The 27,369-nt window shown below is 27.9% G+C and overlaps 1 protein-coding gene across 1 annotated transcript in view; it reads left to right on the plus strand.

The window, feature by feature from the left end:
• Positions 1-27,369, plus strand: part of LOC129960505 (glycine receptor subunit alpha-3-like) — a 158,635-nt gene that overhangs the window by 118,450 nt on the left and 12,816 nt on the right. The window contains exons 5-8 of the mRNA XM_056073977.1: positions 507-589; positions 22,054-22,188; positions 22,623-22,996; positions 25,991-26,026. Coding sequence (XP_055929952.1) covers positions 507-589; positions 22,054-22,188; positions 22,623-22,996; positions 25,991-26,026 — 628 coding nt within the window. The remainder of the gene's footprint in view (positions 1-506; positions 590-22,053; positions 22,189-22,622; positions 22,997-25,990; positions 26,027-27,369) is intronic.

The following is a 27,369-nucleotide window of genomic DNA, read 5'->3' on the forward strand; positions in this document are numbered from 1 at the left end:
AATAAAATTTTCTTTGTTAAAGTAAAATAAATACTTAATATATTATTATGCCTTTAAATGATGCTAACATGAAGCAAATTTTTAATTATTTTTCCTGATTGTTATAAATTATGTAAAACATTTTTAGAGGTAAAGATTTATTTTAACAATGTTAATTTTTCAATGTTATTTATGTAATGGCTGATTCATAGTAAATATTCGTAAAATTAATTCCATACTTGGTATTCATAGATTAAAAAAATACTTATTCAAAATTAGGTTAAATTTACCATAATAATTGCGATATTTAAAGGGCGATTTTCTATTTATTTATTTTAAACGATACGTTATCATTTTTAACCATTAGCTCTTACAAGCATTAAAATGGTACTTTTCGATTATTTTTTATGTACATTTCTCACAACAAATTTAAAATTCAAGCATTATTCACTATTTAGTTAACCATTTTTTAGTTTTAATCTTGCTTAATAAATTTTCAAATCATATATATATATTTGTAATTTCAGGCTGAAACTTACATTTTCCTGCATGATGGACTTGTACAGATTTCCCTTAGACACTCAAGTCTGCACTATTGAATTGGCTTCGTGTAAGTAAATAATCAATATTAGATATCCCTTAAATAGAACGATTGCGTTCTTATTTTTATACAAAGAAAACAAAAGGAAATTTTATTATTCAAAATGTTGCTAAAGTATGCAAGATTTAGTTACCTTATCTTAATATCAATCATTATTACATCACATAATGAGTCAGACTTGGGTAACAATAAATTAAAATTAAATCATATTAACTTGACCAAACAGAGAAGTATTTTTCGTTTTATTCTGGATCTAATTTACAACGCAGGGTTCAAGTATTGCAAATTAATAGAATGCTAAATCGCAATGTAAACATAGTAATTCATAATTGTTCACGGTTCAATTTAATTTGAATTCCAGGAATTTCTGAAGATTCAGTGTCATTAAAATATTTAATTCATCTCAGGTGAAATCCAGCGGAATCATATTTTTAAATATCTGGAATTGATAGATATGATAAATATAAGTATTTTATTTATTATTCATAAAGTTGACTTACAAATTTATAATTTCCTTTTTTCTCTCTCACCAAGAATTTCAAAATAAAAAAATAATATTTCATTATTTTAATATGGAAGCTGAAAATGGATGTTGCTTCACAATACATCCTTTTATAATAAAAAAAAATCCATGTTATGGTAAGATGCGCATTTGTTTAGGGATAAGATCATCGATTTCAAAATCAGAAGAATTTTGGTTGGAAACTTGTTTCCTCTAAATAGCTCAAAGTTCATCAAAAAGTTGTCTTGCGCCCAACACCTCTCTCGCATAGTGAAGGAATGTGTGGGAGGGATGTGTCAGTGCAATCATCGACCTCGGCGCCTAAAAGTTATAAAGCATGATCAAAATAGCTTTGATTTTAATTTCTTTAAAAGGGGATGTTATTATATTTAAAATCGCAGTAGACATTTTTTGTGAATCTAAACTAAATCATTCCCTAAGTATTTAAAAGGAACGAATAATTGAAAAATTGTAAATGTCGCAGTAATTAATATAATGCTAAAAGATTTACAACGAAAGAATATTTTTTTCGTAAAACATTCCTAACTTTGAAAATATGTATTCCTGCTTTGCCAAATTTTAAAGAAAAATCATAGTATAATTGATTATTCATTCCATCGTTAACAGTTGATCAGTTATCGTTCCTATTTTATTGTGCCCATTCTACATAAAGTTTTTACAGTGAATGAAATCTGCTTAGATGAAAAATATTATCCTTTAAACAGTGCTTGCTTGATAAATGTCCTTTTAAGGGAGAAAAGGCAATCACTGAACAATACATTACTTATAAGATGTATTTTTATATTTGTTTTCATGGAAGCAAAAGTAACGAATTACAAAATGCTCATATAATCATATTTTGTATAATATAAACTAGAATAATTTTTTTCAAATTTTTTCAACTGTTCAATATCTGCAAATGAAAAATAATTATAACCCCCCCCCCAAAAAAAATCCTCTTTCCCAAGGACTGGTTCAATTTTTCTAATTTTTTTTTTATAATTTTAAGAGAAAGCTCAATTAATAGTCGTATTGGGCTGCACCGCCTTCAACTCCTCAGAGAAATCACAAAGCACTGTCTCATCATATATTTTCTATAAGGAAACACATTAACAAAGTCCTCCAACCACAACCACTGTACTCATTAGGAAGAATTTTATTTTATATTATGATTCCTATATACGTCATCATTTGTCGCTTCCCCCCCCAACACACTCCTCTTTTGAGATATATGACAAGATAAAAATTTAATAGAGCCCCTGACTCAGCAAATAACTCGGTTTGGCAAATTAATTTCAATTCATTATTCCGTTGGAAAAAATGGTTATCCAATTGGAATGAAGTATATTAATTATGCAAATATAATTCAAAGTAATATTTTTATTACAATGTGTATTGCATCAAATTTAATAAACAAAACTAAATTAATATTTCTAATTTTGTCGCAGGCAGCTACTTTTAGATAATTTAATAAAGAATTAGCTATAAAGATATTATAAAAACTATGCCCTCACTTCCATTAAGCATTCTTTGAAAATATTTGTTGTAAACCTTATTTTGCCTTTAATTATATAAAGCATGAAAAATAAGCGTCATAATGTTTTGAAATCTTTTTAATGAGTGCTTTCAAAGCTACAGGTATAAGTTTTACTATGCGGCATAAATGCAGGGCGAGCTAAAAACATAAATGAAATTTAATCAATAACACTAACATGATGTATTTGAAACTTTAAACGATTTTATTTTTCTTTATTTTCGTTTCTAATTTAGCTAATGAAAGTTTTCAAATCGAAGAGGCAAATTTTGCATCACTTTTATAGTTTCTTCTGTACCATATTTCTTCAATAAGAACATATTACTTTTATAAGCAATGCTTAAAATATTATTTATTGTTTCTTTTCTGTTTAGTGAGGTTACAGTTGTAATGGTTTATAAGATATCGGGTCCAAAAATAATAGGGGAGAAATTTTCAGATGTTCATGAATACTTTAAAGAATTTTTTAAAAAAATACGTTTTTAATCAATTTTTTTCACCGGATTTATTTATTGGTGCAAAAACTGGAACGAAAGATGTTTAGATTATCGAATTCATTCGTTACTTATGAAACTTTGAAAAAATGTAGAGAAGTTTGAAAAGAATACTGTCAACAAAAATCTATCGAACTAGATGTAGTTTGCAAAGTAAATCTATGTACAAAATACTCGTATGCAATAATTCTATGATATTAATTTTGCGTTAAAATACACACATTTTCTAATAAATATACCTATGCTTTTAATTTGAACGCATAAAAATCATGTATTAATTAATATCCCTCTTAGGAATTGAATTAATTCATTTTTTTTATAAAAAGGAATATCCAAGTATATTTTAAGTAATTTTCTGTGCATATTTGAAATATGAGCATAGCATTTTATTGAAACAGTTGTAATGGAGGGAAGATACATTTCGTTTCGCGAATATAAATTTGGGTTAAAAGTTGAAATGTCTAAACTTTGTATTTCAAAGAAGTTAGGAAACAATTTTGAATCACTTTCTTATAAAATTAACAATCTAAAAATTTGTTGTTAAATTTTTATATTTTTAGGGGCTTCCAGTAATCCTACAAACGTTATGGACTTTTATAGAGGGGAGAAATAAAATAATACTGCGAAACAAAAATGTTTAATCTTTTAAATACCTATCAAAACAATAGGTGATTTGTTATTCTTTTTGTTGTTAGTGAAATTTATCTTCAATGAAACCTATTTTCAATTCAACACTGTCACTAAATGCGCAATAAAAACGGATCTTGATATTGTAAGTTTTTTTTTATCTTTTATTACTATATTACTTTGAAATATAAAATTTCTAAGCATAAAGTTTCAACAGATTCAAAGTCTTTTCATTTTAAAACACAGAAAAAATTAATATTTTTAAAGAATAATAAAAATATATAGCTCTCGCAAAGTATAAAACTTTCAAAGTGACTTTCTAGGAAACAATTTTCTTCCAAGTAGAATAACTTTTTTATTTCTCAAGTAATTTCTGTAGAGATGCAGTTTTCGAGATATCAACAAGACTTTTCTGCATACATTTTATCTCACAGCACTTTGCTTTTCTTTACGCATGATTAAAGTTTCATCACAACGACACTTACAAAATTCTAGCTCTTGTGGTGTATTTCACAGTTCATTTGAAAGCATTTTTCTTTTTTTTACCCATTTCAAAATTCTCAAAGTGTTTTAGAAATGAAATAACTAGAAACAATACTAAAAATGAGAATTCCAAAAGATTTTGTGTGCATCGATTTCATTATCAAATGCTGCATGTAATGCATTATAATTAAATATCATAAAATATATAATGTTGTACGGAATCTTAAAACATTTGCTTTTTTATATATTAAGATTTCTAAGACACAAAGTGTATGCTTTAGTATTTTAAAAATATAAACAATAACAGTATTATATGAAATTTTCTGTTTTTTGAGATCATATATTGTTCTAATTCATTAGCTTCTGAATAAAATAAATGGAAGCTCACTTTTTCACTATTCGGTGATAGATCAGGTGAAAACAACAGATAGAGAAAATCTATAATAATTTTAAATGTAAATTCCTGTCTGTCAACTCGTATTCTTGGGATATGCTCCAAATATGACGCACTTGTCAAAGTTTGCTCCACATAGTGCAGGAGATTTAATCAGGCTCAAAGTTTTAAGTCCACATTTATACTTTCAATAATTTTACCTCATATTCTTCGAATTGACGTCATATATAATAGATTTTCTCTGATAATATATAATAGATACTGATCAAATTTTGAAATCTATTACACATACTTCATAAAGAGAACGAATGATACTTCAGCACATGATTAGTGAAAGGCATAAAGATGTTAAATTACCATGTAAATAGGTACTTTTATAATTAAAGTTATGGTAATTTTATTAAATTTTACGAATTAATTATAGATACATTTATTGATTATTTGTTACACCTGAATTTTGATCAAAAGATAAATTTCGATAATTTTGATGTAAGAAAGTTATTTTTTAATCTAGTGACAAAAGTGAAAAATGTTGATACAAAAATCCCGTCAACAAACTGTAACTTGGGGGTAGGGGGTGCTTGGGACAGCCGAAGATCCCATATGACTTTAAGCAATCAGAAACAAAGCATTTAATCTCTTTCACAAAGAATTTTTTTTAAATTTTAAATTAAGAGAAAAAATAATAAATGTTATACATAAACTTATTAAAGAACAATAATATGCTAACGTTTAAAAAATTCAAATAAAACAAGCAATAAATGCCAATAATCTATGTACATTGCAGCCTTAGCGAATGAGTGAGTGAGTGATTGAGTGTCAGCTCCTGTCTGCTTTTAAACTAATCATTTTGTGTATTGTACATTGGCAAGCACTTCTAATACATCTTTTCGAAACCAATTAAATAAAGTAACCAATTTATTTGTAATTCGGATGGAAAGTATAGATATAAAAGTAAATACTCTACCTAGACTTATCTCCCATTCTAGTTAATTATACACTTCAAATAATGGCCCAATAATACTAAAATGAGTGTTTTTATGAGTCTCAGTCAATAACACTCTAATTAAAGTTAATATAAAATTATTTAAATTTGTATAGTCTGCACTTAAAGACTGAACATAAATGTTAAATAATGTCATTTTATCTTATTTTTATACCTTTCTTAACAACATTTTTTGAAAACATGGCAAAGTGTTTTTTTACCGTAATTGGAAAAGTCTCTTTTAATGAAGCTGAACAATGAAGTCCGTTTCTTTACGCTCCATAAAATCTAGTAAATCCTGATACAACTTTCACTGAACAGTCAGAAAATGAATATTCTCACTCATAAAAAATTCTTACATGAACATAAGTGGAAATGAGAAAAGGAGTTTGGATTTCAGTTTAAGATCAATTGCAAGATGTTACACCTCTTAACAGTTCACAGTTGAGGTCCATACATTTATTGTTAGCTTTAGAGTATAATTTTACTTAAAGACTTACTGATCAAAGCACCGGTGAACGTCACAAATACTTGGGTGCAAGATTGCTAAATAGGTAAACAGGCTTTTGCTGTCATGGAGAATAAAGAAATGTTTTAGGGTCAAGTTACGTCTTCTCCAATGACGGTAAATAATTCCTCTGGGAGGGCTGTACTGTAGCCCTTAGTACTCATTCTTAGTTCTCATCTCCGTTTAGTTACGCCGACTGTCATTCAATTACACTGGAAGCGTTGGTAGGGCACAAAGAGCTCGAAAGTAGTTTCTATTCGGGGCGAGTATGATGTCTCTCACATTGTAAAGTTTTCTTTCAGCGAAGATACTTAATTGGCGAACAATGGATATTTTAGAATTCTTTAACATGACTCATTATAAAGCAAATGGGTGCTTTCGATTTATAGTATTACAAGCATTCACAGTAGTTCGACCCCGTGAACATGAGCAAATGAGAACACTACATCCTAAAAACCATTCATAGGTTCAGAAAACATACACACAGAATTATTTTTTTCAAAATTTAACTAGCTTCCATTAGTGAACTTAACTTTTAAAATAAAATATCAATGAAGGCGGAGAAATAAAATTTTGAAGATATTGAAATGAAACAAATATGAGTTATTCCATAATGAAACTAAACACAAGCACCTTAAAGATTACTATTACTAATTTAAAGAAAAAATGAATATTATTAATATAAATAAATGATCAAAAATTAAATTTCCTTATATTTTTATCTCTGAATCTTTACTTACAAATAACAGTTTATTTTATGAATAAGGATGGAATATATCATATATTTGTATGAGAGATTTTGATCTTAAAATGACATTTTAACTTTTATTTCATATATCTCGAAAATGATAATAAAAAGAAATATGTCATCTTATTCGAGTTTACATTTATTTTACAAATAACTCAATTCTTTTTACTCTTATTGATTGCTTAATTGTGTAAATTCCTAGGAAATAACATTCATTCCTTAAATATATCTTCAATGCATTATGTTATTAGCGATATATATATACCTATATATATATATATAATATGCCATTTTTTAAAACTATTCTCCCCATCTTTTGGAAACATTAAAGCACCAACTCGAATTTTTAGTAAAAGGAATAAAATAGGTATAAATCACAAAAATATTTTTTTTATTTTCGATAAGTAAAACAAAAATATCAAGACAAATTTAAAAGGCAGATCAGACATACAGAAAAATATTCTTTAATGGATTTATTCGAATAGAAAATTAAAATAGAACAGCAACACAATTGTTTAAATCGCAGCATATGAAGCATGTACAGTCGCTCAAAGTAATAACTGCGGATTGCATGTTCTTTGAATACTTACATTATATACTCCAAAAATTTGTAGTTAATATTGCGTCCTGATTCCCATTGTATTTGCTATGCTGCTTTCAACTTTTAATGTTACTCATGAAAATATGATGATATGCTTGAGCATTAGTATTCCATTATACCTGTGTCAAATGATTTATCTGGTGTATTTTTTTTTCTTCTTAATTCTCTAGCAAATAGACTCAAGTAGCTATTTATCCGTTTTGGCCCCATTTCTGTATACGTGATTGAATTAAGATTGAAATAAGATTAAAAAAGTTTAAAAGCAATGGTAATTATATTTCAAAACGTAATGATTGATAAAGCGTAATGTAAATTAAAATTACCTAATGCAATTTTAAAAATGCCTCGCACGTACCCTATTGAGTTAAAAATAAAAATTTAGTATTCGCTGAATTTAAAATTGCTTGCAAAGCAGCGCACCTAGACAACAAATTTTATAAATCATGGAGTAATTTATATCCAGGCAAAAAATATTATATATTCATTTTATCCATTTCCATGTAAAATGGAATGAAAATATTCCTTTCCATTGCTTTTTCCATTTTTATCCATTTCTAACATTTTACAGCTTATGTTGTACAAAAGAATCTGCATTTCTGCCAAACTTTGAGCCACATTTTATAGCATTAATTTTTTTTTATAATTTGTAACATTTCATTATATATGTTCATAAAAATACATGTACATACTTTTATTCTTTCAATTATTTAGCAGTCTTATTTTTTCATTATTTTGCCACTAGGCAAAGAAAGATTGAAGATTTAAGTGTCAATATCGATTCATTTAAAATTGAGTGCTTTTTTGATTGATGATTTTAAGACTTCAGGGACCACTTATAAGCGAAACAAAACTTAAATATTCGCCTTATTCTTCTTAACAGCGCCGAAGGAAATGATGCGTTAAGACATATAACAACCTTGTCATAAATTTTAGGCACTCTATTAAGTTCATGGGTAATAGATTTCGTAACACTATCATCTTTGTTGCAAGTTGAGCAATAAAACTTGGTAAGACGAGAATTTATAACTATTGAAAACTCTCATCATCATTAAATTTTGTGTAAGTTATTGGATATGAAAAAAATATCGTTTCTGATTATAGACAATCTCATGTAAGAATGTTGAAAAGGTAATCATGAGCTTTAGTTACAAGGATAATTTCTTGCCTTAGAAAAAGAACGTGAATATTTTTTTTTCTTTTAGCCTTTAAGGCTCTGAGCTGATGTTAGGAGAGAATTTCCCGTGATACTAAAATATCCTTTTACTATGGCTTCATTTGTTCTTACAGTAACTATTCCAATTTAGGAAAAATACTTTTTTTATTCAGAAGAATTATTATTATTCATTTATAAGAATTTATTATTTCATTTATTTCTATAGTTATATTTTTAAAATTATTTCTATTCTTTTTAAGTGAGATAAATGAATAATTTCATTCTTTCTCTCAGATTACGAAATAGTTTCGTGCTTTGGTTAAAATATAATGGGTTTCGGAACTTATTTTCCACCACTCAATTCGGTTTTAACTCTGCAATCTGCATTTACTGCATTACTTAGCATATTATTATTGCCATTAGATATTATATTGTCATCAAGTTACCTAATGTATGATTTTTCAAACATGTTTTATGAAATCGAAACTATATGATATTTTTAGTTTAACTCTGTTTCTTAAAACAAATTCATTTATTTCAAACTGCAAATTGTTTTCTCAGTGCATCCTAAAAAATTCCAGGAAAATTATTAAAAATTGAAATGTAAACAGAATTCTTAAAAAATGAGTTTTTAGTTTAATAAAATTAATCCGAATATATTTGTAAAAATCAAGTATGTTTCCATTAACTATACATTATTTATATTTTGTACTGATGTTTAAAAATTAGCAAAATAAAGAAAAACGCATATATCACAAAATATATTATAAATTAAATATAATAAAATAATATAATTAAATAGTTATTAATAATATAATTTAATTTTAATAATTATAATAATTATATTATATAATTTAAAATTATAGTATTTATAATTATAATTTTATAATATAATTTTTAATATAATTTAATTATAATAATATTTATAATATAATAAAATAATTATTAATATAATTAAAATGATTATTAATATAATTAAAATAATTATAAATTGTATCATACTGATTTCGTCCGCTCATTTTAATTCATTTACGATAATAATTTTACTGTCGTAAATTAGAATTATTAATGCGATACACTTTATCTTCTGTAAAACAGATGTTCGGGTTAAATGGTTAATATTATTATATTTAAGAGCAATCTATTGTGCAACACCATAGCGAATTTTTGCAAGCGCAGTAATTAATAGGATTTAAATCAGTTAGGTCCATTTGCATATGTTAAGACAACTTAGTCTTATTACTCTAAAAAAATTGCATTTAATGAATGAAATTATGAGAGTTGATATAATGATTTTGTGGGAAATTTGAAACGCGCGTTCAATTGGCACCATCGTTCTCTAATATCATTAGTTGTCATTCTACTAGTCAGTATAATGACATGGCTTAGGGCATGATTAATTGCAACAGGTCATAATTAATGCCTGTTAGAGACACTCAGATATGCTGATTGCGGATTACAGATTATGACACTTCCCTTGCCTTCAGGACATCCCAGAATTCTGTACTTCAGCATTGCAATGTGTGATCTTGTGCAGAAATCATTAGCTTATAATGGTAGATAAATAATTCTTTGGTGTTGTTTTTTTTACTACAAAACAACTATTTTTTAATCAAATGAAAATATTTAGTGGCTCAGGTGTATATTATCTCGTAATTATTTGCTCACTTGAAATAAGACCTCATGTATGTTACATTATATCCAAGAAGAACATTTTGAAGTCTAGTACGTCAATTTCATTTAAACAAATTAATATAAATATCCCCAATTAAATCGAAGCAATAGTTTAGGACTATATGTTCTCGGATCCACGTGTTGATATGATCTTTGTATGAAATCTCCGTAGAAGGAAGGACTTGATTATTTTGCCGCACTTTAATCTATATTTTATCTTCTAAATGACGCTGTGTACAATAATGGCTACATTAAGTTCGTTTAACTTAACTACCTTCATTATTTCAATATAGGAAGTAGCATGCCAAGTTCATAAATCCAAGTGCTAAGGCACTGAAATAAAGTTTTGCACCAAAGTCATAAGAATGGTGGTTAAGTGGATAATTTGTTCTTAAATTTCAAGTGAGTCGGCATCTTTTCACTAGATTTGTGTATCAAAGTCATCCTCAAAAAGCATTGTTTTCGCTTTCAATATTGATGACTTTCAGACTTATAACAACTGTAGCTAAAATTTAAATGTAATAATTAATCTAACTTCCGAAAACAAAAAGCATTTTTATTTGCGTAATTGATATAATCTTTCTACTCAACAACTTTAAAACTGTTTTCGAAATTAGGATTAATCGATGTTGTTTCGTTTATATAATAGTAATGAAAAATGACTTAAAATATTCTCAACTGAGAAAAACATTAATCGTTATGCAATATTCCAGAAGCTTGAAAACAGATATATTTAGCTGTAAAAACTATTCTTTTCATCGATAACCATTCTTTCACATAAAAGTGCAGACTGTAATAAATATTTAATTGAAAAACGGCTTTGAATCATTTCAATAATTAAATGAAATTAAGCGAATGTCTACGAAATTGTTTGAATATATTCCCAAAACTGATTTTTGATGATGAATAAATATATAAATAAAATTATTTTCACTTCATTAAAATTTTATTAACGCCTTTTGATACTTCATAGTTCAGCAGAATATTTGTCTTACAACGATCCTAGGAAAGTAAATAATATTTAAAATAGCCTAAATATAATTATTTTATGTACTGTGTATACTATTTGAATGCAAACTATATTGAAAAATTTAGTTGACCTTTGTTTAAAATGTAAAAAATGTTCCTGGTGATATAAAGGATAATTTAATTTTAGTAATGCAGTTTTACTTAAGCAAGTTTCATTAAACTTTTTATAATAAACTATGATTTAGATACTGCATTTTATAAATATTTTAATTTAAAATTAAAAAATAATGGTTTATTTCCTCTGAACATCGACAGTGATAAAGATTTCTGAATACAATCCCATGAGCTTTATATCGAAGAAATTTAAATGGATTTCAAACTTGGATAATCATGTTTTAAACCAATGAAACTTTTTAAATAAACTATTTAGCATAAAAATTAATAAAATTTTCCTTTTCATATCTAATTTAATAATGAATAGTTCGAAGGAAAATATTGTTATATAATTTAGAGAAAAATATGGGTTATATTAATTGTCTAGAGAATTTTGCCAATTATTTTCTTAATCCTATGAGATTCATTAATGCATGTTATTTCTCCTGTGATAAATACAAAGTTATGCATAGAGATTGAAGAAAAAAGTTCTTGCATTTCATAATGTTTTCGCATCAATACTGAAATGCATAATGAATTTCATTTCTTCCTATTATAGGGATATTTTCAATATTCTTTAATGGAATTCGTAGAAATAAAACTACTTATTAAAATGATTTTTGATAATTAAAATTTTCAATTTTTCCTTAACATTTTTTACTAAAAACACAATAAATGCGCCATTTTCAAAAATACAAATTTTTAAAGAAAAGTTTTTGCTTCTTAGGATTTCTTCAATAAAAAAAATGCTTTAGAGATCCTTTTACTCAATTTTTTTTGATTAAGAAAATAATGTTTAGAAATTATCTGAATTAACAGATCTAGTGCATCAAGTATAAGTCGTATCAGAGGAACAGATAAATTTAAAAAAGGCTTCTAAAGAGCATTTCTTTGAAAAAAAATTATATTAAAATGCACAGGCCGTTTGTTGGAAGTTTGTCTCCAAAATAAATCGCTTTCAATCTATGTTATTCCTTTCCATAGTATTACCAACTTTGTAAAAATTGTTTGCCCTTATTTTGATTACATGAGTAGAAAAAACTGGATCATGATTGGAGAGATTAAAATGAATTCTTCATTCATTTCTTATTTATTTTATTTTATATAGCATTCGTTCGTTTTGTAAAAGGAAAGAAAATTGTGTATCAGTTCGAGATTCAAAATATTACAAGAAGCAATGTAATCAAAGGAAATAACAATATTTTTCTCATGTCTTGGGTGGTCTTTTTTCCTGCTGTTTTAAACAAATATGTTATTTTTAATGTTGCAAAATCTTCTATTTTTCTGTTAGTCTTTGTATAATGCAGCACTAAAAAATAGTGCTTTTGAATTTTTTGAATGAAAAATATTTACACAAGAAATGTTTCATTGTTTTATAATTTATAAATCTAACACCTGGGATACTCGCTTTTTCTGTGTTTCTTTATTAGACACAGCATATTTTTTGAGTATGCGTTCACTCGTTACTTTACTCACAGTCGTTTTGCAGCAGTTGTCAATGAAAATGCAGCAATTTCATTTTTATGAATATAGCTTTATATATTACATTGGTTAACCACAAGACCGAATCACCCCTTCTTGCCATAGTATCCAGGGAAGTTTGAATGAAGGAGTCATCACATTTTATTCGAGCATTGAGATGGATGGCAAAAAATCCGCTGTATTTGGGGCAACCATGCGTCCACTTCCCTCCTCTCCCTACATGCTTAAAAGTACGACCAGTCAGTCATCTGACTGGAAATAAATTGACCCCGCACAATTATTGGGTAACTGAAACAGTAAAATTCTAATTCCAATCCACTCATTACTGTTCAATTTCTATTTGCTCACAAAAGTACTAAGTACATCCATTCATTACTGCTCAATTTCTATTTTCGCACAAAAATACTAAGTACATCCACTCATTACTGCTCAATTTCTATTTGCTCATAAAAATACTAAGTACATCCACTCATTACTGCTCAATTTCTATTTGCTCATAAAAATACTAAGTACTTCCACTCATTACTGCTCAATTTCTGTTTGCTCATAAAAATACTAAGTACCTTTCTTTCTTTAAAATTTAAAAAAAAATGGTATTTTCCACTTACGCTTCCATGTTAAACTCCCTTCGTAAAACTATATGGAACGTACTTCCGAGGCACTTAAGGTATAAGTATAATCCAAATCACTCAAGATCATTGCATTTTCTATATAGTCGGTTATCATTTTTCATTTGGTATCTTTATTCCCCTCATTTCATCTCCATTGTTAGGGCTTCTGTTGTTTTTGTTTAATATGATGAAATTAGCAATAAGATTGGGAAAAAGCGTTTAGTTATGGTATTCACATGCACATTACTCTTTATCATAATACTGATTAAAAGAATTCAATTTCAATAGTTTTGTCATACGAACGCACAATCGATTCATTGTTTTTGCTATTGCGTTTTCTTGTAAATGAAACGTATGTACAATAATATGATCAAGTCCGATGTGTTTTCATCGGGCTACTAATGCATGTGTAAACCTAAAAATATCGCATTCATATTGAAAAACAGTTTTAAAATAAAACTGTTCATCTTCATCATTTCTTGTATTAGTTTGCACAAACATTCAAAGTGTCTCAATAAAAAAAGGCGTAAAGAATGAAAAAATTGTCTATTCGGAAACGTAAAAGAGATGTTTTTAATCTTTATTTTGTGCTTGTACCTGTATAAAGAGAATAAAAGAAGATAAGTTGAAAGCTTCTTCTACACTAACTTTTAGAACATCAAAGGCTTTACTTTATACTTTGTGTATGTTTTAATGACTTGAAAGAAAAGTAATCTGTCTTTTTTATTGAAACAGAAAATGCATCAAAATAACGGTTGACAAATTTTTTGATTTGCTTTATCGTGCCGGTCAAAGTCAATTGTATTGTATTTGCACTTTGGCTTCGAAATAAGAGCTTAGCTTTAAAAATAAAATGTTATCTACTATTTTAAAATTAGAAGACTTCACTGTCCATTTTGGATATATATGAAAACAGCCAAAACAAATGATGTGAAAATTATTTCTTGCTACATTCTATAGACAGAGTTTTGAAGAAAAGTCATTTGTCCTACTATCTATATGATTCTATAAATTTAACTATCAAACTCCATTAGTTTTTATATAAAAAAGTAAAATTAAAGTGCTAGAAAAACAATGATTTTTTAAAAACTGAGTTAAGGAATTGGGTTTTCCTGAATTTTATTTTTAGAAATGTTTTAATTTAGAGCCTCTTGATTCTGGGCAAGTTTGTTTTTTTATTATCTCGTTTCGGAAACACATATTTAGAATCTTTAATTTTTAACGACAAACTCACTGAACCATTCTGACAAACAAAGAAAATAGAAGTTCGAAAGTTAATAGAAGAGTTGTTATCCTAGAGTAATTATCTTTTCTTTTCTTTTTTTTTCCCACCTGTACTTAAAAGTGCAACAAACTTTATTTAACAAACTGACGTGATGGCAAAATGTATTCAAGAGAAAAAAAGTCATTAAAAGTTTTCAACTGCGGTGAATTCCCAAGGTCATCCCATCAGAATATACCCTGCTTTCTTCTTTTTTAAAGCTAAACTTGCATCATCACATAAGGCGTTGGTTGCTTCTGCATGAAGTATTTTAACTTTTACTCACATCAAAGTTACTTAAATGTATTATTATAAGAGAAGAAACTTGATTTTTCTTTTTGAATTCACTGATTTTTCAAGCATCTTTAACTCCTTGTTTCTAATAAGTAAGGCGCAATTACCGATATCGTTTCTATTATGACTTGCAATTTAATTGTAAAAATATGTTTAGTTAATTTATTGAAGGTAGTTTCAGCAATAAAATTTAATTGGATAATAAAGTGAAATAAATTGAAAAATAACTATATTATTCGTTAACTTTATATATGTCTATCTGTGCCTTTAGCTGCATGAGTAAAGATATAAAGAGAGCGTTCTTTGATTTAAAGCTTATACAAAACCATTTAAATAGTTAATTAAATTTATAAAATAAGTAAAACATAATAGTAAGCAAATTAAATTATTGAAACTAGTTTTAAAGGAAGCCATAGATGTTAACCAACCATATCAACCGTAGAATAAAACCACAGATTATTATTTTAACCATTTTTTAATATCTGGAAGTACGTTGGGAAAGGGGAACTTTCCTGTAAATACTAAGCAGAGGGAATTTCACATTAAAAATTCATCATCCATTTCTTTGTAATGGGATGGTTTATAGGAATTAGGGTTCATATATTCTCAGGTACTGCTTTCGGTTTTAATGTGCTATTATTGGTTCCTTAAGGATCAAGAACCTTCAGGTTCTTTTCTTACGGACTTGTCAATAGACCTCTTCATTGAAGAAACTATTAATCTTCAAGTAAAAAATATTAAGAACTTATGTGAGCCGTAAAAAAAATGGAGTTATTTTTTGAATATTATGAGAATTAAAATTATTTGCTTTACGACTGGTATTGAAAGCATCAAGTTATAAGAGAAGCTCCTAGCAAGGCGTCATGTAATTAAAAATGAAAGAAATTTTTGAAACCCCCAGCTATGATATAGCAAACCGAGAAATATCACGTTTTAAAAACTTTTTAATGTTTATTCAACTTTTCTACTTTATGCAAGAAAACTGTGAAAATTAATAGGAAATTGTGTTCTTATATCAATTAATTTTACACAGGCAAATTGAATAAGAATTCTCCTGTTTTGCACATTTCTAGATTTCACGATAATAATAAAATAGTCATTCTGCAGATAATAAATCTAATAAATCCCAGTTTATCTCCCTCACATATTGTTGCATTTCTTTTTGATTAATTAGAAAAATGAAATTTAAAATACAGGGTGGGCAAAAAGTCCATAAAATTTTAATATTTATAAAACCCGAAAAAATAACTAAAATAAAAAACGGTTGGCAGATTTAGCATCGATAAGGCAAGGGTTTTTTTTAAGATAATAAAAAATAATTCAAAAAAGAGCCGATAGGTGGTGGTTCGCACATAAGTGAAAGAAATGACACGCAAATAACAAATATTTTTAACAAATAATTTTTATAGAAATATGTGTGTCACATGTCCACCACCACAGGTGATAACACATTGCAGACATGTCACAAATCCAGCAACGGCATTATGTCCGGTTGTATACATGATAGCTCTGGCGAATTACATTTATCATTTCCAAGAGATTAGATGGATGGGATCGAAATTTTATCCGGGATTTTAAATTTCCCTATAGCCAAAAGTCTGCTGGCGTCAGATTTGGAGACTGAGAAGACCACCATGGAAGTTTACAATTTCTGCTATTGATTCTCTCTTCCCCGAACGTATGTATTAGGAATTCCTTGACTGGAATAGCAGTGTGACTTGTTGCTCCATATGGCATAAACATAATAGTAGAAGGTACATCTTTTCATACAAACAGTGAACAACCATTTCTTGCAGGAACGTTAAATAACGTTGAGCATTTACTGACACCGTTTTCTACCCATTTACTGTGTTTCAAAGATGGTTCCTATGATGAAGGAACCTGTAAAGCCACACCACAGTGTGATTTGGGGGGATGCAATGGTTTCTCAGTGTACACTCATAGATTTGAATTCGCTCAGATGCGTCAGTTATATGCACTTAACGTCGCCATAGAGGGAAAAATAAGCTTCATCTGTACACAAGATGTTAAAGACCCAGGTAAGATCTTGTTCAATTTTGCAGAGAGCCCATCCCGCAAATGCTTCTCTCTCTACGGTAGCCGACGGTAAAAGTTCATGGCAAGACTATAATTCTGAATCAAGAGCGTAAGTATTTACAATCGCCTGTCTCATTTGCATATTTCCAACCAAATTGTTCTCACCAGCGTCATCTGTTGGCAGTTTTTTGAATTTTCTTATCTTAAAAAAATCCCGTGACCTATCAATACTAAACTTGCAAACCGTTTTGTATTTTGGTTATTTTTTCGAGTTTAATGAATTTCTAAAGTTTTTATGGACTTTTTGGCCACTCTGTATTGTCAACTAAATATTCATAAGAAAGCGTAGTAAAATATTTTACTGTCTAGTTAATCTCGAACAAAGATTTTTCCTGGGTAAATGAATCAACCGTATACCGTTTACATACAAATTTACTCAGATTGTCATTTGTTTTAAATTTCTTTACTTTAAAAATTATCTTACAATTTCTACTTCTCATATATATTAATCTCTATAACAATGTTTTTCACTTATTATTAAATATAGATGAAGAAACAAATGTTGGTCTAGATCTTTATATTAACTGTTTCTTTCTGTGAATGTATTGTTGATGTATTAATTAAATTGTGTCTTACATTATTGATTATTTTTAACTCTGTTTTATGGAATATTGGTCAGTTATTTTCATATAATGCAGTTTTATTTTTATTCATTTTTATTTAAAATCAAAAACTGCACATTTTTATGAAATTTTTATTAACTCCTCCGTTATTTAATGTTACACTTTTTTATAGACACATTATTTGATTTCCTGCGTTAAAGAATCAAACATAAAAAGTGAAAACCATGCATTTAATTTTGATGTTCTGAATATAAGGTACAATGTACATTTTAGGTTCAAGAGATAGGTTTTCCTTGTTGAACATCTCTCAAGAACTGATAACTTGAAATTGTACTTCAGATTTTTAATTTAACAATTTACTTACGATCACCTCTTAAAAATCTTAAACGTGATTCAGAAATATATTTTGAAGTACATTTTAGATAATTAATATGCTTATAATAAACCAATTTATTGTAATTCATTTACAGAAATGGTTTATATGCTCTCAAATCGCCACTAATCTAAGTTTTCAAGATTTTCAATAAGCCAGTTAAATTTGTTCAAATGAGGAACTGAATGTGTCAGAAATCTCTTATCACGTTGAATATTAAATAAATAACATTATAAATCCTAAAATTATTGTAATAACATAATATAATTAAGTAATATTAATTTGTGAATGACTTAACAAAATGTAAAATTAGGATTAAATAATATAGATATGTTCAAATAAATGTCAAAGAACTTAATGATTTGTTATAAAAGTTTAAAAGATTTGATCATGTAAATAAATTTGAAAATTAATTCAGAATTTCTGAAGGAAGGCAACATAAAGTATCCCCAATATATGAAGAGCAGTTAATTCTTTTTATTTATTTTTCAAACTTTATTAGTAAAAGAACAAAGGTTTCCTTGTAAAAATTGATTGATCATCAATTGATTATAATTTAATTATAACAGATTATGTTTAAAAAAGAAATTGCTGTTTAACACTTAAGTAACTGTGAAAATTTTGTTCTTCATATGAAAGCGTGGTTTCCAAATGCTGTGATAATTTCTTTTCAATATCCAAAAGCTATCTTTTTTACTTTTTCTATTTAAGTAGCATTTGAAAATTATCTCCTCTTTCACACATGCTTTTTTCTAACTGCAAAGAAAGCCATGTTAAGTTAAACTAGGAAAGAATTAAGCTATGAAGTAATCGATTTTGAGCTGAAGAAGATATTTTTAATGAAATAATAAAATCTCAGTAATGTTGCTTTTTACATCTCCTAACCTCAGTTTATTCGCTTTTTTCGTATACTCTCTTTTCTTGCTGAAAGGCAACTATTTCCAGATCATTTCAAAATTCCTAATGGGGAAGTTACAACATTTAAGAGCTTCTTAACTCCTTTTGTGTGGATATTTAACATCGTAGTAAATACAGCCTGATGAAAAGTTATGAGTTAAATAACATTTTTATTTCTCAGTTTAGATGGTGCTTTTTAAGTCTGGACATTACTTTTAAAGCCAAAATATAAAAACTTGCATTTTTTTATATTCATGCAGCTATTAATTTTGATACCCGTAATCTTAAATCGATTACTTAATAGACCATTACAAAGTTTAATATATTTGTAACTATAATATTATTCATCAGTCTTAAAAAAATATAGAAACAGAGATGTTCGTTTTTTTTTCTTTTGATAATTGAGGGAAACATTTTATTTATTTGAAATATTTGACAATTTAATACTGTATTAAATTAATTTAATTAATCTCCAAATCATGCAGGTAATTACTTCATCTTTCTATATTACATTTTTAAGACTATCTTTTTGTGGTCTGAGTTAGATTATCGCATTCAAAGTGTTTAGGTAATTTCTGTATCGATTATGATATTCAATGCATTTTCTGTTGAGATTTCTTGTTAAATTTTAATCGTTATCTATTAATCAAAAGCTTAAACTTTCAAATTTTGCGGAAAGTGTAAATGTTACACTTGTCTTCAGAACAATATGTTTTCTTATTCAAAAATTTAAATCAGATGATAAATTATTTATGTGCTAAGTATTTTTAAATAACATTAGTTTAACACAATTAGATATTTTGAATTGGTAATTTAATTCATGAATTACCAACATTAGCCTGTAATATAATATGAGTGCTAGAAATAGTATTTTTCTCTCGTGAAAAAAATTGCTGGGTGTGAAAAAAAAGAAATGGAAACAATATTATCTGAAAAGAATAATATCAAATGAAGTAACAGTGTTTAATCGTGATCGGAAGAAATGAATTTCGGATTCAAAGAAAAATGTTCGTTAACCATTGAAGAATTCACCTAAAATAAAGTTACGTAGTGACAGCGTACATTTCGAATTCAATTTAATATCAAGGAATAAGACCATTTCTTTCTTTATCATCAACCAAGATGTAGGTAAATTATTTCAAGAATAAAAAGAAAATATCGTCAGAAAATGAGATGAAAGTGAAAAACTATGTGAGCGTACTAAACAATAACGTGGTTCCAACAACTACCGATGTATAAGCAAAGGAGAAACCCCCAAGCCAAAGAGAAGGAATTAAACTTAGGCAGATGGTAGCCAATACTATTAGCCTTATCTAAGGAATGAAGAGAAATACTGATTCGAAGAATAGGAGAAGGAAGTTTGATTGAGTTTTTAGCAGTTGATTTCGGAGAGAGAAATACTCTGATCTTCATAAATGCTTGACTGAAGCATACAGATTATATTCAAATACTGTAATCTGAGTTTATTCCTTTTAACTTAAAATTAGGAAGGGCAAATCGGATGTTTCAACAAGACGGAACAGCGATTCACTCTTTTCAATAAAGTTAAAGATTGTGCTTTGTAAATGTTGTGCAAATTTTGCCATGAGCACGAATCTGAAGCACACATCTTAAAATAAGGCGAAGCATCTTTTCAAATGGTTATTCGTTGAGTGTATGCTGATAGAAAACAATTTGAATGTTTCATTCAGCTTCAGAAACAACAGAATAATGCATAGGATAATTTCTACCATACTGAAATCCAATTTTTCTACGAATTACAGTCGGAGTTTTCGAAGAGATAAAAGATAATGGTAAGACCAGTTTATAGTGATTAATGTTTTATTTTATTTGCAATGCAGATTTCTTTCAATTTTTGATACAAAATTTTAAAAATTAAATTAATCCTACTGTAATTAATATTTCACCTTTGAAATCTTTGCTTCCAGGACTGATACGTTTTCAAACAATTGTTAGATATTTGTTTTAAAAAATGTGTGTAAAAATAGTTTTTTCTTTTCAAATTAAAACCTATGTCCCTCCATTTTTAACAGAATTTAAGAATGATCGTACGTTTTTTTTTCCTCCATCCATTCATGAAAAGTTGAAAATTTTATTATATATAACTCACAGATAGACACCGGTGGATGAAATATGCTTCTCAAGTTTCATACGTCATACAACAATATAAAATGCTTTTACCATAACTTAAGAATTTAGAATTTAATAAAGTGTGGAAAAATGCTGTATTTACAGTTTAAAAACATAAAGGGGTTTAAACCGACTGCTACTTTATTCCTTTAATAAAGGAGTCTAAATTGAAGAATTTTGAACAATTTGCTTTCAAATAAGTGAAAAGAGTGCTTTGTACTAAATTTAATATGTAAATAACTATGTAAAATTAAGAATTTTTTTCCACAATGAATTATTGTATTTTTAATGTTGTTAGCAAATGGGAGTTACAAAATTCAAAAGACCAGTAACTTTCATTTTGTATTATAACAATTCCTTAGAGGGACGCCACAACGAGATGGTTTACGATTTTACGATACTGAAGCTGTGCAATGACTTTAAATTTACTTTATAATCCAAAATACCAAATTTGCTACATGCTCATAGACATAATTTTTCACCGTTCTTGACATCTCAAGAATCTACCGATATTGGAATATCCTCGATGCTTGGGTTTTTTTATGTAGCCTTAAAAGTAACTGTCCAAACCTAAGCATCACTTACAAATCATATTTTGTGCCAGAAATTAAAATATGCACGTTTTTACTAAAATCTAATAAATTTTTCTTGTAGTGAAACAAATTTTATTTCTCAGATTTAAAGTATTCTTTCATTAAATAAATGCATATAATTTACAGGAAACAGTTATTTATTTGTATATGCACAGTACTATGGAATCTAGATGTTTCAATAAAAAAACTATTTACTTTTAAGCGAATTCTCAATTTATAGATTTCGGCCGTTCACCTACATTAAATACATCCTATGTTGGTTTCTAAAATTCACACCTCACCGATTTTAGCTAATTTTAAAAATGAAAAAATCAAAGATTTCAAATCATACGTTTTTCTCTTTCCAGTTTCAAAAACCACTAGCGAACTGAATCTGAAATGGTCCGAGGAAAATCCTGTGAATTTGTTTGAAAAGTTGAAGTTACCCCAATTTGAAATAAAGAGTGTAAATACTTCTCTCTGCAGTGAGAAGTTTCATATAGGTAAGGAATATTTTATACGTATTATATTGAACTTAATGTAGAGCTACTAATAAATACATTTCTGTTCATTAAAAATAGAAAATGCGTTTCCGACTCTTTCTCCAACGCACTGAACAGTTTTCGAAAAGCTGGCTACAAATCCTCAATGAAATTGTGAATTGCCTGATATCTTGTTTAATAAATATACTACCTTTTGAATCATTCAAAAATCATGAATAATTTAGAAAACCTTCTAAATTTTAAAAATGAAACTTATTTATAACTGAAATATATACTTTTTAAATCTACAAAATCCCTTCTACTATGAATTTTTAATCCTAATATAATTAATATTTTAAATTCGTGTATTACCAATTGAATGATCCATCATATTTTTTCTACATTTTCATATTTTACATATGAAAAATATATGCCTTTATTTTTCTTCAATCCAGGGGAGTACAGTTGCTTGAAAGCTGAATTCAATCTTCAGCGATCAATCGGATTCCACCTCGTGCAGTCGTACTTGCCAACCATACTGATTGTGGTCATCTCCTGGGTGTCTTTCTGGCTTGATGTTGAAGCAATCCCAGCTCGGATAACACTCGGCGTGACCACTCTTTTGACTATCTCTTCCAAAAGCTCCGGCATCCAGAGTAACCTTCCACCAGTGAGCTATGTAAAAGCTATTGATGTCTGGATGGGTGCCTGCACCACCTTCGTTTTCACAGCACTTCTCGAGTTCACTTTGGTCAACTATCTGTGGCGTAAGAGGAGAGCTACTCCTCCAAGCATCAAGGTGGCTGATGAAAATATATCACTCAGAATGGTAAGTTCTCACTTCAGGTGTTATGAATATATTAATACATCTATTAAAAATTCGCAATCGCTTTCTCTCTAGATTAATGGCGTATGAGCCTTATTCTGCGGAACCTGAAATAAAATCTAAGAAAACTTTACAGAATTTAAAAGCATAAAGAAGCATTTTAAACAATGATTTAAAGCAAAAAGTTCATAAGCGACATTCAAAATAAAATGATAACTAAATTTAAAAGTGAATACAGCAAAAAGATTATAACTTTGCAACGGCAAGAAAACTCACAAGATATTTTTGCTATTTTGTTTAATACAAATAATTTAATAAATAAATATTGAAATTATTATTTATCAATACATTTTGTTGCAGTCAGTAGGAGAAAACTTCAAACTAAATATATATAGATAAATTCTAAAGATAAATAAATTAATATAAATAAATTCTATATAATAAATTTAATAGATAAATTTTAAAGATAAAACTTTATTTTGAACCATGATATAATTTTTATTTTTAAAATTAATTGCCATTATTAAATTATCACGTGCTACAAAAGCTTAAAAGATAGTTGAATTCGTTTTTATATTCAACAGGTTTGACTAATACTTTGCGGAAAATATCTACTTTGCTAGGTTTTATATCTTAAATCCTAATATATGAATTTACAAAAACAAATTTAAGCCATCAAAATGTTGCAACATCTTTGAAACCTTGAGTAGAAATTTTTGAAGTTTTCATTATCATAAATTCATTCTCAGTCATTCAAGATGCTTTAAGTAAGATTATTTTTCATTATGTAATATTGTTATGTTTGAAGATAAGAATTACATACAACTCAAATGTCGGTATTGAAGCCTATAAAGAAATGTAAATCAACAGGTCAAACGTAGGATTAATCGATTAAAAAAAACAATTTCCAAGAATCTTATATTTTCAAAATTTTTGTTTTAAGTTTGTTTATGGTTACAAGATAAAATTAATAAGATGTAAATATTTTCACAAAAAAAAAGGGAGAGTAAGCAAATTTTTTGAAGAACATCGAGTCCAATTGGTAATATAAATTACAACTGCTCATGGAAAAAGACACACAGTTATTGCATTGAAAGTGATCAGTAACAATCAATGTGAGTGACACTATTCACTTTTCTCCAAAATAATGATATTGGGATTGAGGGCGCAAGTCTCCGATTCCCCAAGTTGCTTTCTAATTACAGTTTCAAAAATTTGAAAAATAAATAATTTTCTTAGTAAAATATTTAATCTTACAGGAAATCAAGCTATAAAATGTAGCTCAAACTTATTAATTCTATAATTATCTTCCTCAAATGTGTCAAAAATTATCCAATCTCCCTCAAGATAATACCTTAATTCACTATTAAGACTACGACTTGCAACCCGGCTCATAATTATTTCAGCAAGTATTTTCTCCAGTATGCTGCAATAAAATTATTTCATGCTACAATAAAAGTATTGCAGCATGAAAATTAATCAGATTGATCTAAATTCAAATACGATTTCATAAAATTTCGACATTTATAAAATTTAGACACAATTGTAAAAAAACGTCAAGAGTCGCTACAAAATTTTATATTCATATTTAATTTCAAACTTAAAGCTCATTTAATCGGAGAATCTGAAGACTAAAACGCTTTGGCACAATTCATTGAGAAACCTTAAACATTCAAAATATTATATGGTACACACTACCAAATAAAATTCACTGTTTCGTTTCTATAAACAGTAGAAATATACACAATCTTAAGAATATTCTTTCTCGTATGCAGCTTGAAATATCGAATATCAGTAAAAAACTTTCTGAATCTTCTTATAAATCTTTACTGCTCACACAGGTGAATATTTCCACAGACTAAACAATAGGAATGTAAACAGATCACTATTTGTTTGCTCAAATACATAAACTGTAACTCCTAGAAAAATCAAAATGTAGCCCAGGGAAAAGAAAGTTAAAAACACAAAGGTAAAATATCTCACATTCTGGGAGCAGTAAGAAAATATATACACACCATCTTTTGTATCTTTTTATTGAGAAGTGTATGGAGTGAAGACTAAAGATATTTCCAGAAAGCATTGAATAGTGAATTATTTTTCCCTAAAGGTTATATTTTTCAAACGGGCATATGTAAGACGTCAAAGAGCAGACGCATAACTTTCTATTTATATTTGTTTTGTGTCTCTCTTGTAAGATTTCTTAATTCTTCAAATATGTACCACTTTGAAATCGATATAGTTATCTTGAGTTTAATCGTAAATTTTACAGTTTTTATTAACAATAACATTCTTTACTTAATTAAAAGCTAAGATTATATTATTTATAAATATTTTTAAATAGAGTTGTTTTGATTGATATTTAATCTATTGGCCTAATTACAAACGAAGCCTTTATTGAATTGATTTGGATCAACATGTTTAATATAATTGAATTGAGGAAAAAACAATCGCAGCATATTGCTGAAGTAATATTATAAACTAATTTTTATCCTCTATTGGCATAAAATATAAAATGCTTTATTTAAGAAAATGGAGAAAATGTCAGTTTTACATTTCTTCTTGAAAAATACCTGAAGACCATGGCCGCCACAAATAGGTACTAGAATATTTGACAGATAGCTTTAAAACCATCAGGGCTCTACCATCACGGATTCAAGATCCGATCTCACCAAATATCTTCTAGATCAACATCAACAAACATAATGTGTCTGAATAAAACGAACGCCCATTGACGTGGTAAGAAAATGTTAGAGTCAATGCTGCCTTAGACACTATCCTTGACACTAAACATGAAGGAATCACCTTTTAAGATTCAGAATGCTTTCATATTTAGCTCTTAGTTTTCAGAAAAGTATAATTTTTCGACATATAGGTATGGAGTTATAAATGAGCCAAATTTCTAGCAAATCATTTACCTTGTGTGTATTTAATTTATTCAAAATGAAAAATTTGATGAGCTTTTAACATTAAGTTTATTCTTATTTAAATCTTTTCTAGTATGAAGAGAAGGAAGAGTGCAACGGAACTAAGAAGGTAGGCATTTTTTTCAGTCATAACGTAAATGCCCCTCTTTCAGAATCTTTTATGAACACTTTCGACTTATCAAATACTTTATTTAACAGCCTGTTTCTAATGATAACATATTATAGGTTACGGAACAGGCTTCTATACACAGACATCCTCAAAAAATAGCTCACTATTTTCAGTTACTGTTGATGCATAAGCGAGTATTTCAAACAAAGTTTTATTTCCCACAGCATGCCGTTAAAAATTATCTCATGCAATGCACAGCGTTAAAGAAGAAATTAGGTTTCGTTTCCAGATTTTAACTCAGATGCACGTTGACTTTCAATAGCAGTCAAATCTATCAATGATAAACAAACTTTTCTATGAGATGACTCAATTGATCTTCCAAAATAAATCCCTCGTCTCAAAAGACACCTAATATATATAGCATTTCCTTCTCAAATACTGCATATTAACGTACATAAATAAAATTATTTTTCAACAAACAGAAGTTAAAATAATATGATTGGTCACGCATTTACCCCCCCCCCCCAGACCTAACTCCTATGCAAATACACCAATATTGTTTGACAATGGATTCTAAAACCCTCCGATCTTTTGCGCATGTGTTAGGATGAGTTTAATTCGTCAAAATAGGGTCAGAGGAAAAATGAAAGGAGGGGATGTTTATATTTAACGATAAAATAAACTTGGATTACTCGCAGACTGAATTAAAATATTGCGATCTAAAATGACACAATATTCACATACACGTGAAAAAAATGAGCAAAAAAAGTATCTAATAGGGCGAAAATCAAGGTCAAAGAATGACGAAGAATTCCTGAAATGCGCTCATCTTTGCGCGTCTCCCCTTAATGAGATAGAATCGTTGAAAAGTGGTCGTCTAAGAATACTGAAACGAACAGTATATAGTACTAACATATTTTTATACCCTTACGTAAATGCACAAAAATCATAATATTTTGGATTTTTTTTTTTTTTTTTTTTTTGCAACAGATCTTTAAAGGATGCATGTGGGAAAAGAGTAACTATTATTAGTACTCTCATACAGAGTGTCCAACAAAAATGGAACAAGCGTTTATTTTCCTAAATATTGCAATTAAACATATACTTCCTTTATAAAATTTCATTAACTGAGGTAGTCATTATAAATAAAAAAATATCTTCACTTCTACAGAGGTTGATAATAAAAAGTTGCGGAAATAAAATTTTTATTACCGAAAAAAAAAATGTGTCAATTCGTAAAATGTGTCTTTCATTCACATCTATTAGCACACAAAATTCAATATTTCTATATGCAAAGTTTACTAAAATATTAAATAGCAGATTTATAGACCACTTTTCTTTAT

This window comes from Argiope bruennichi, chromosome X2 (genome assembly GCF_947563725.1).
Source record: "Argiope bruennichi chromosome X2, qqArgBrue1.1, whole genome shotgun sequence".
NCBI classification, from domain to species: Eukaryota; Metazoa; Arthropoda; class Arachnida; order Araneae; family Araneidae; genus Argiope; species Argiope bruennichi.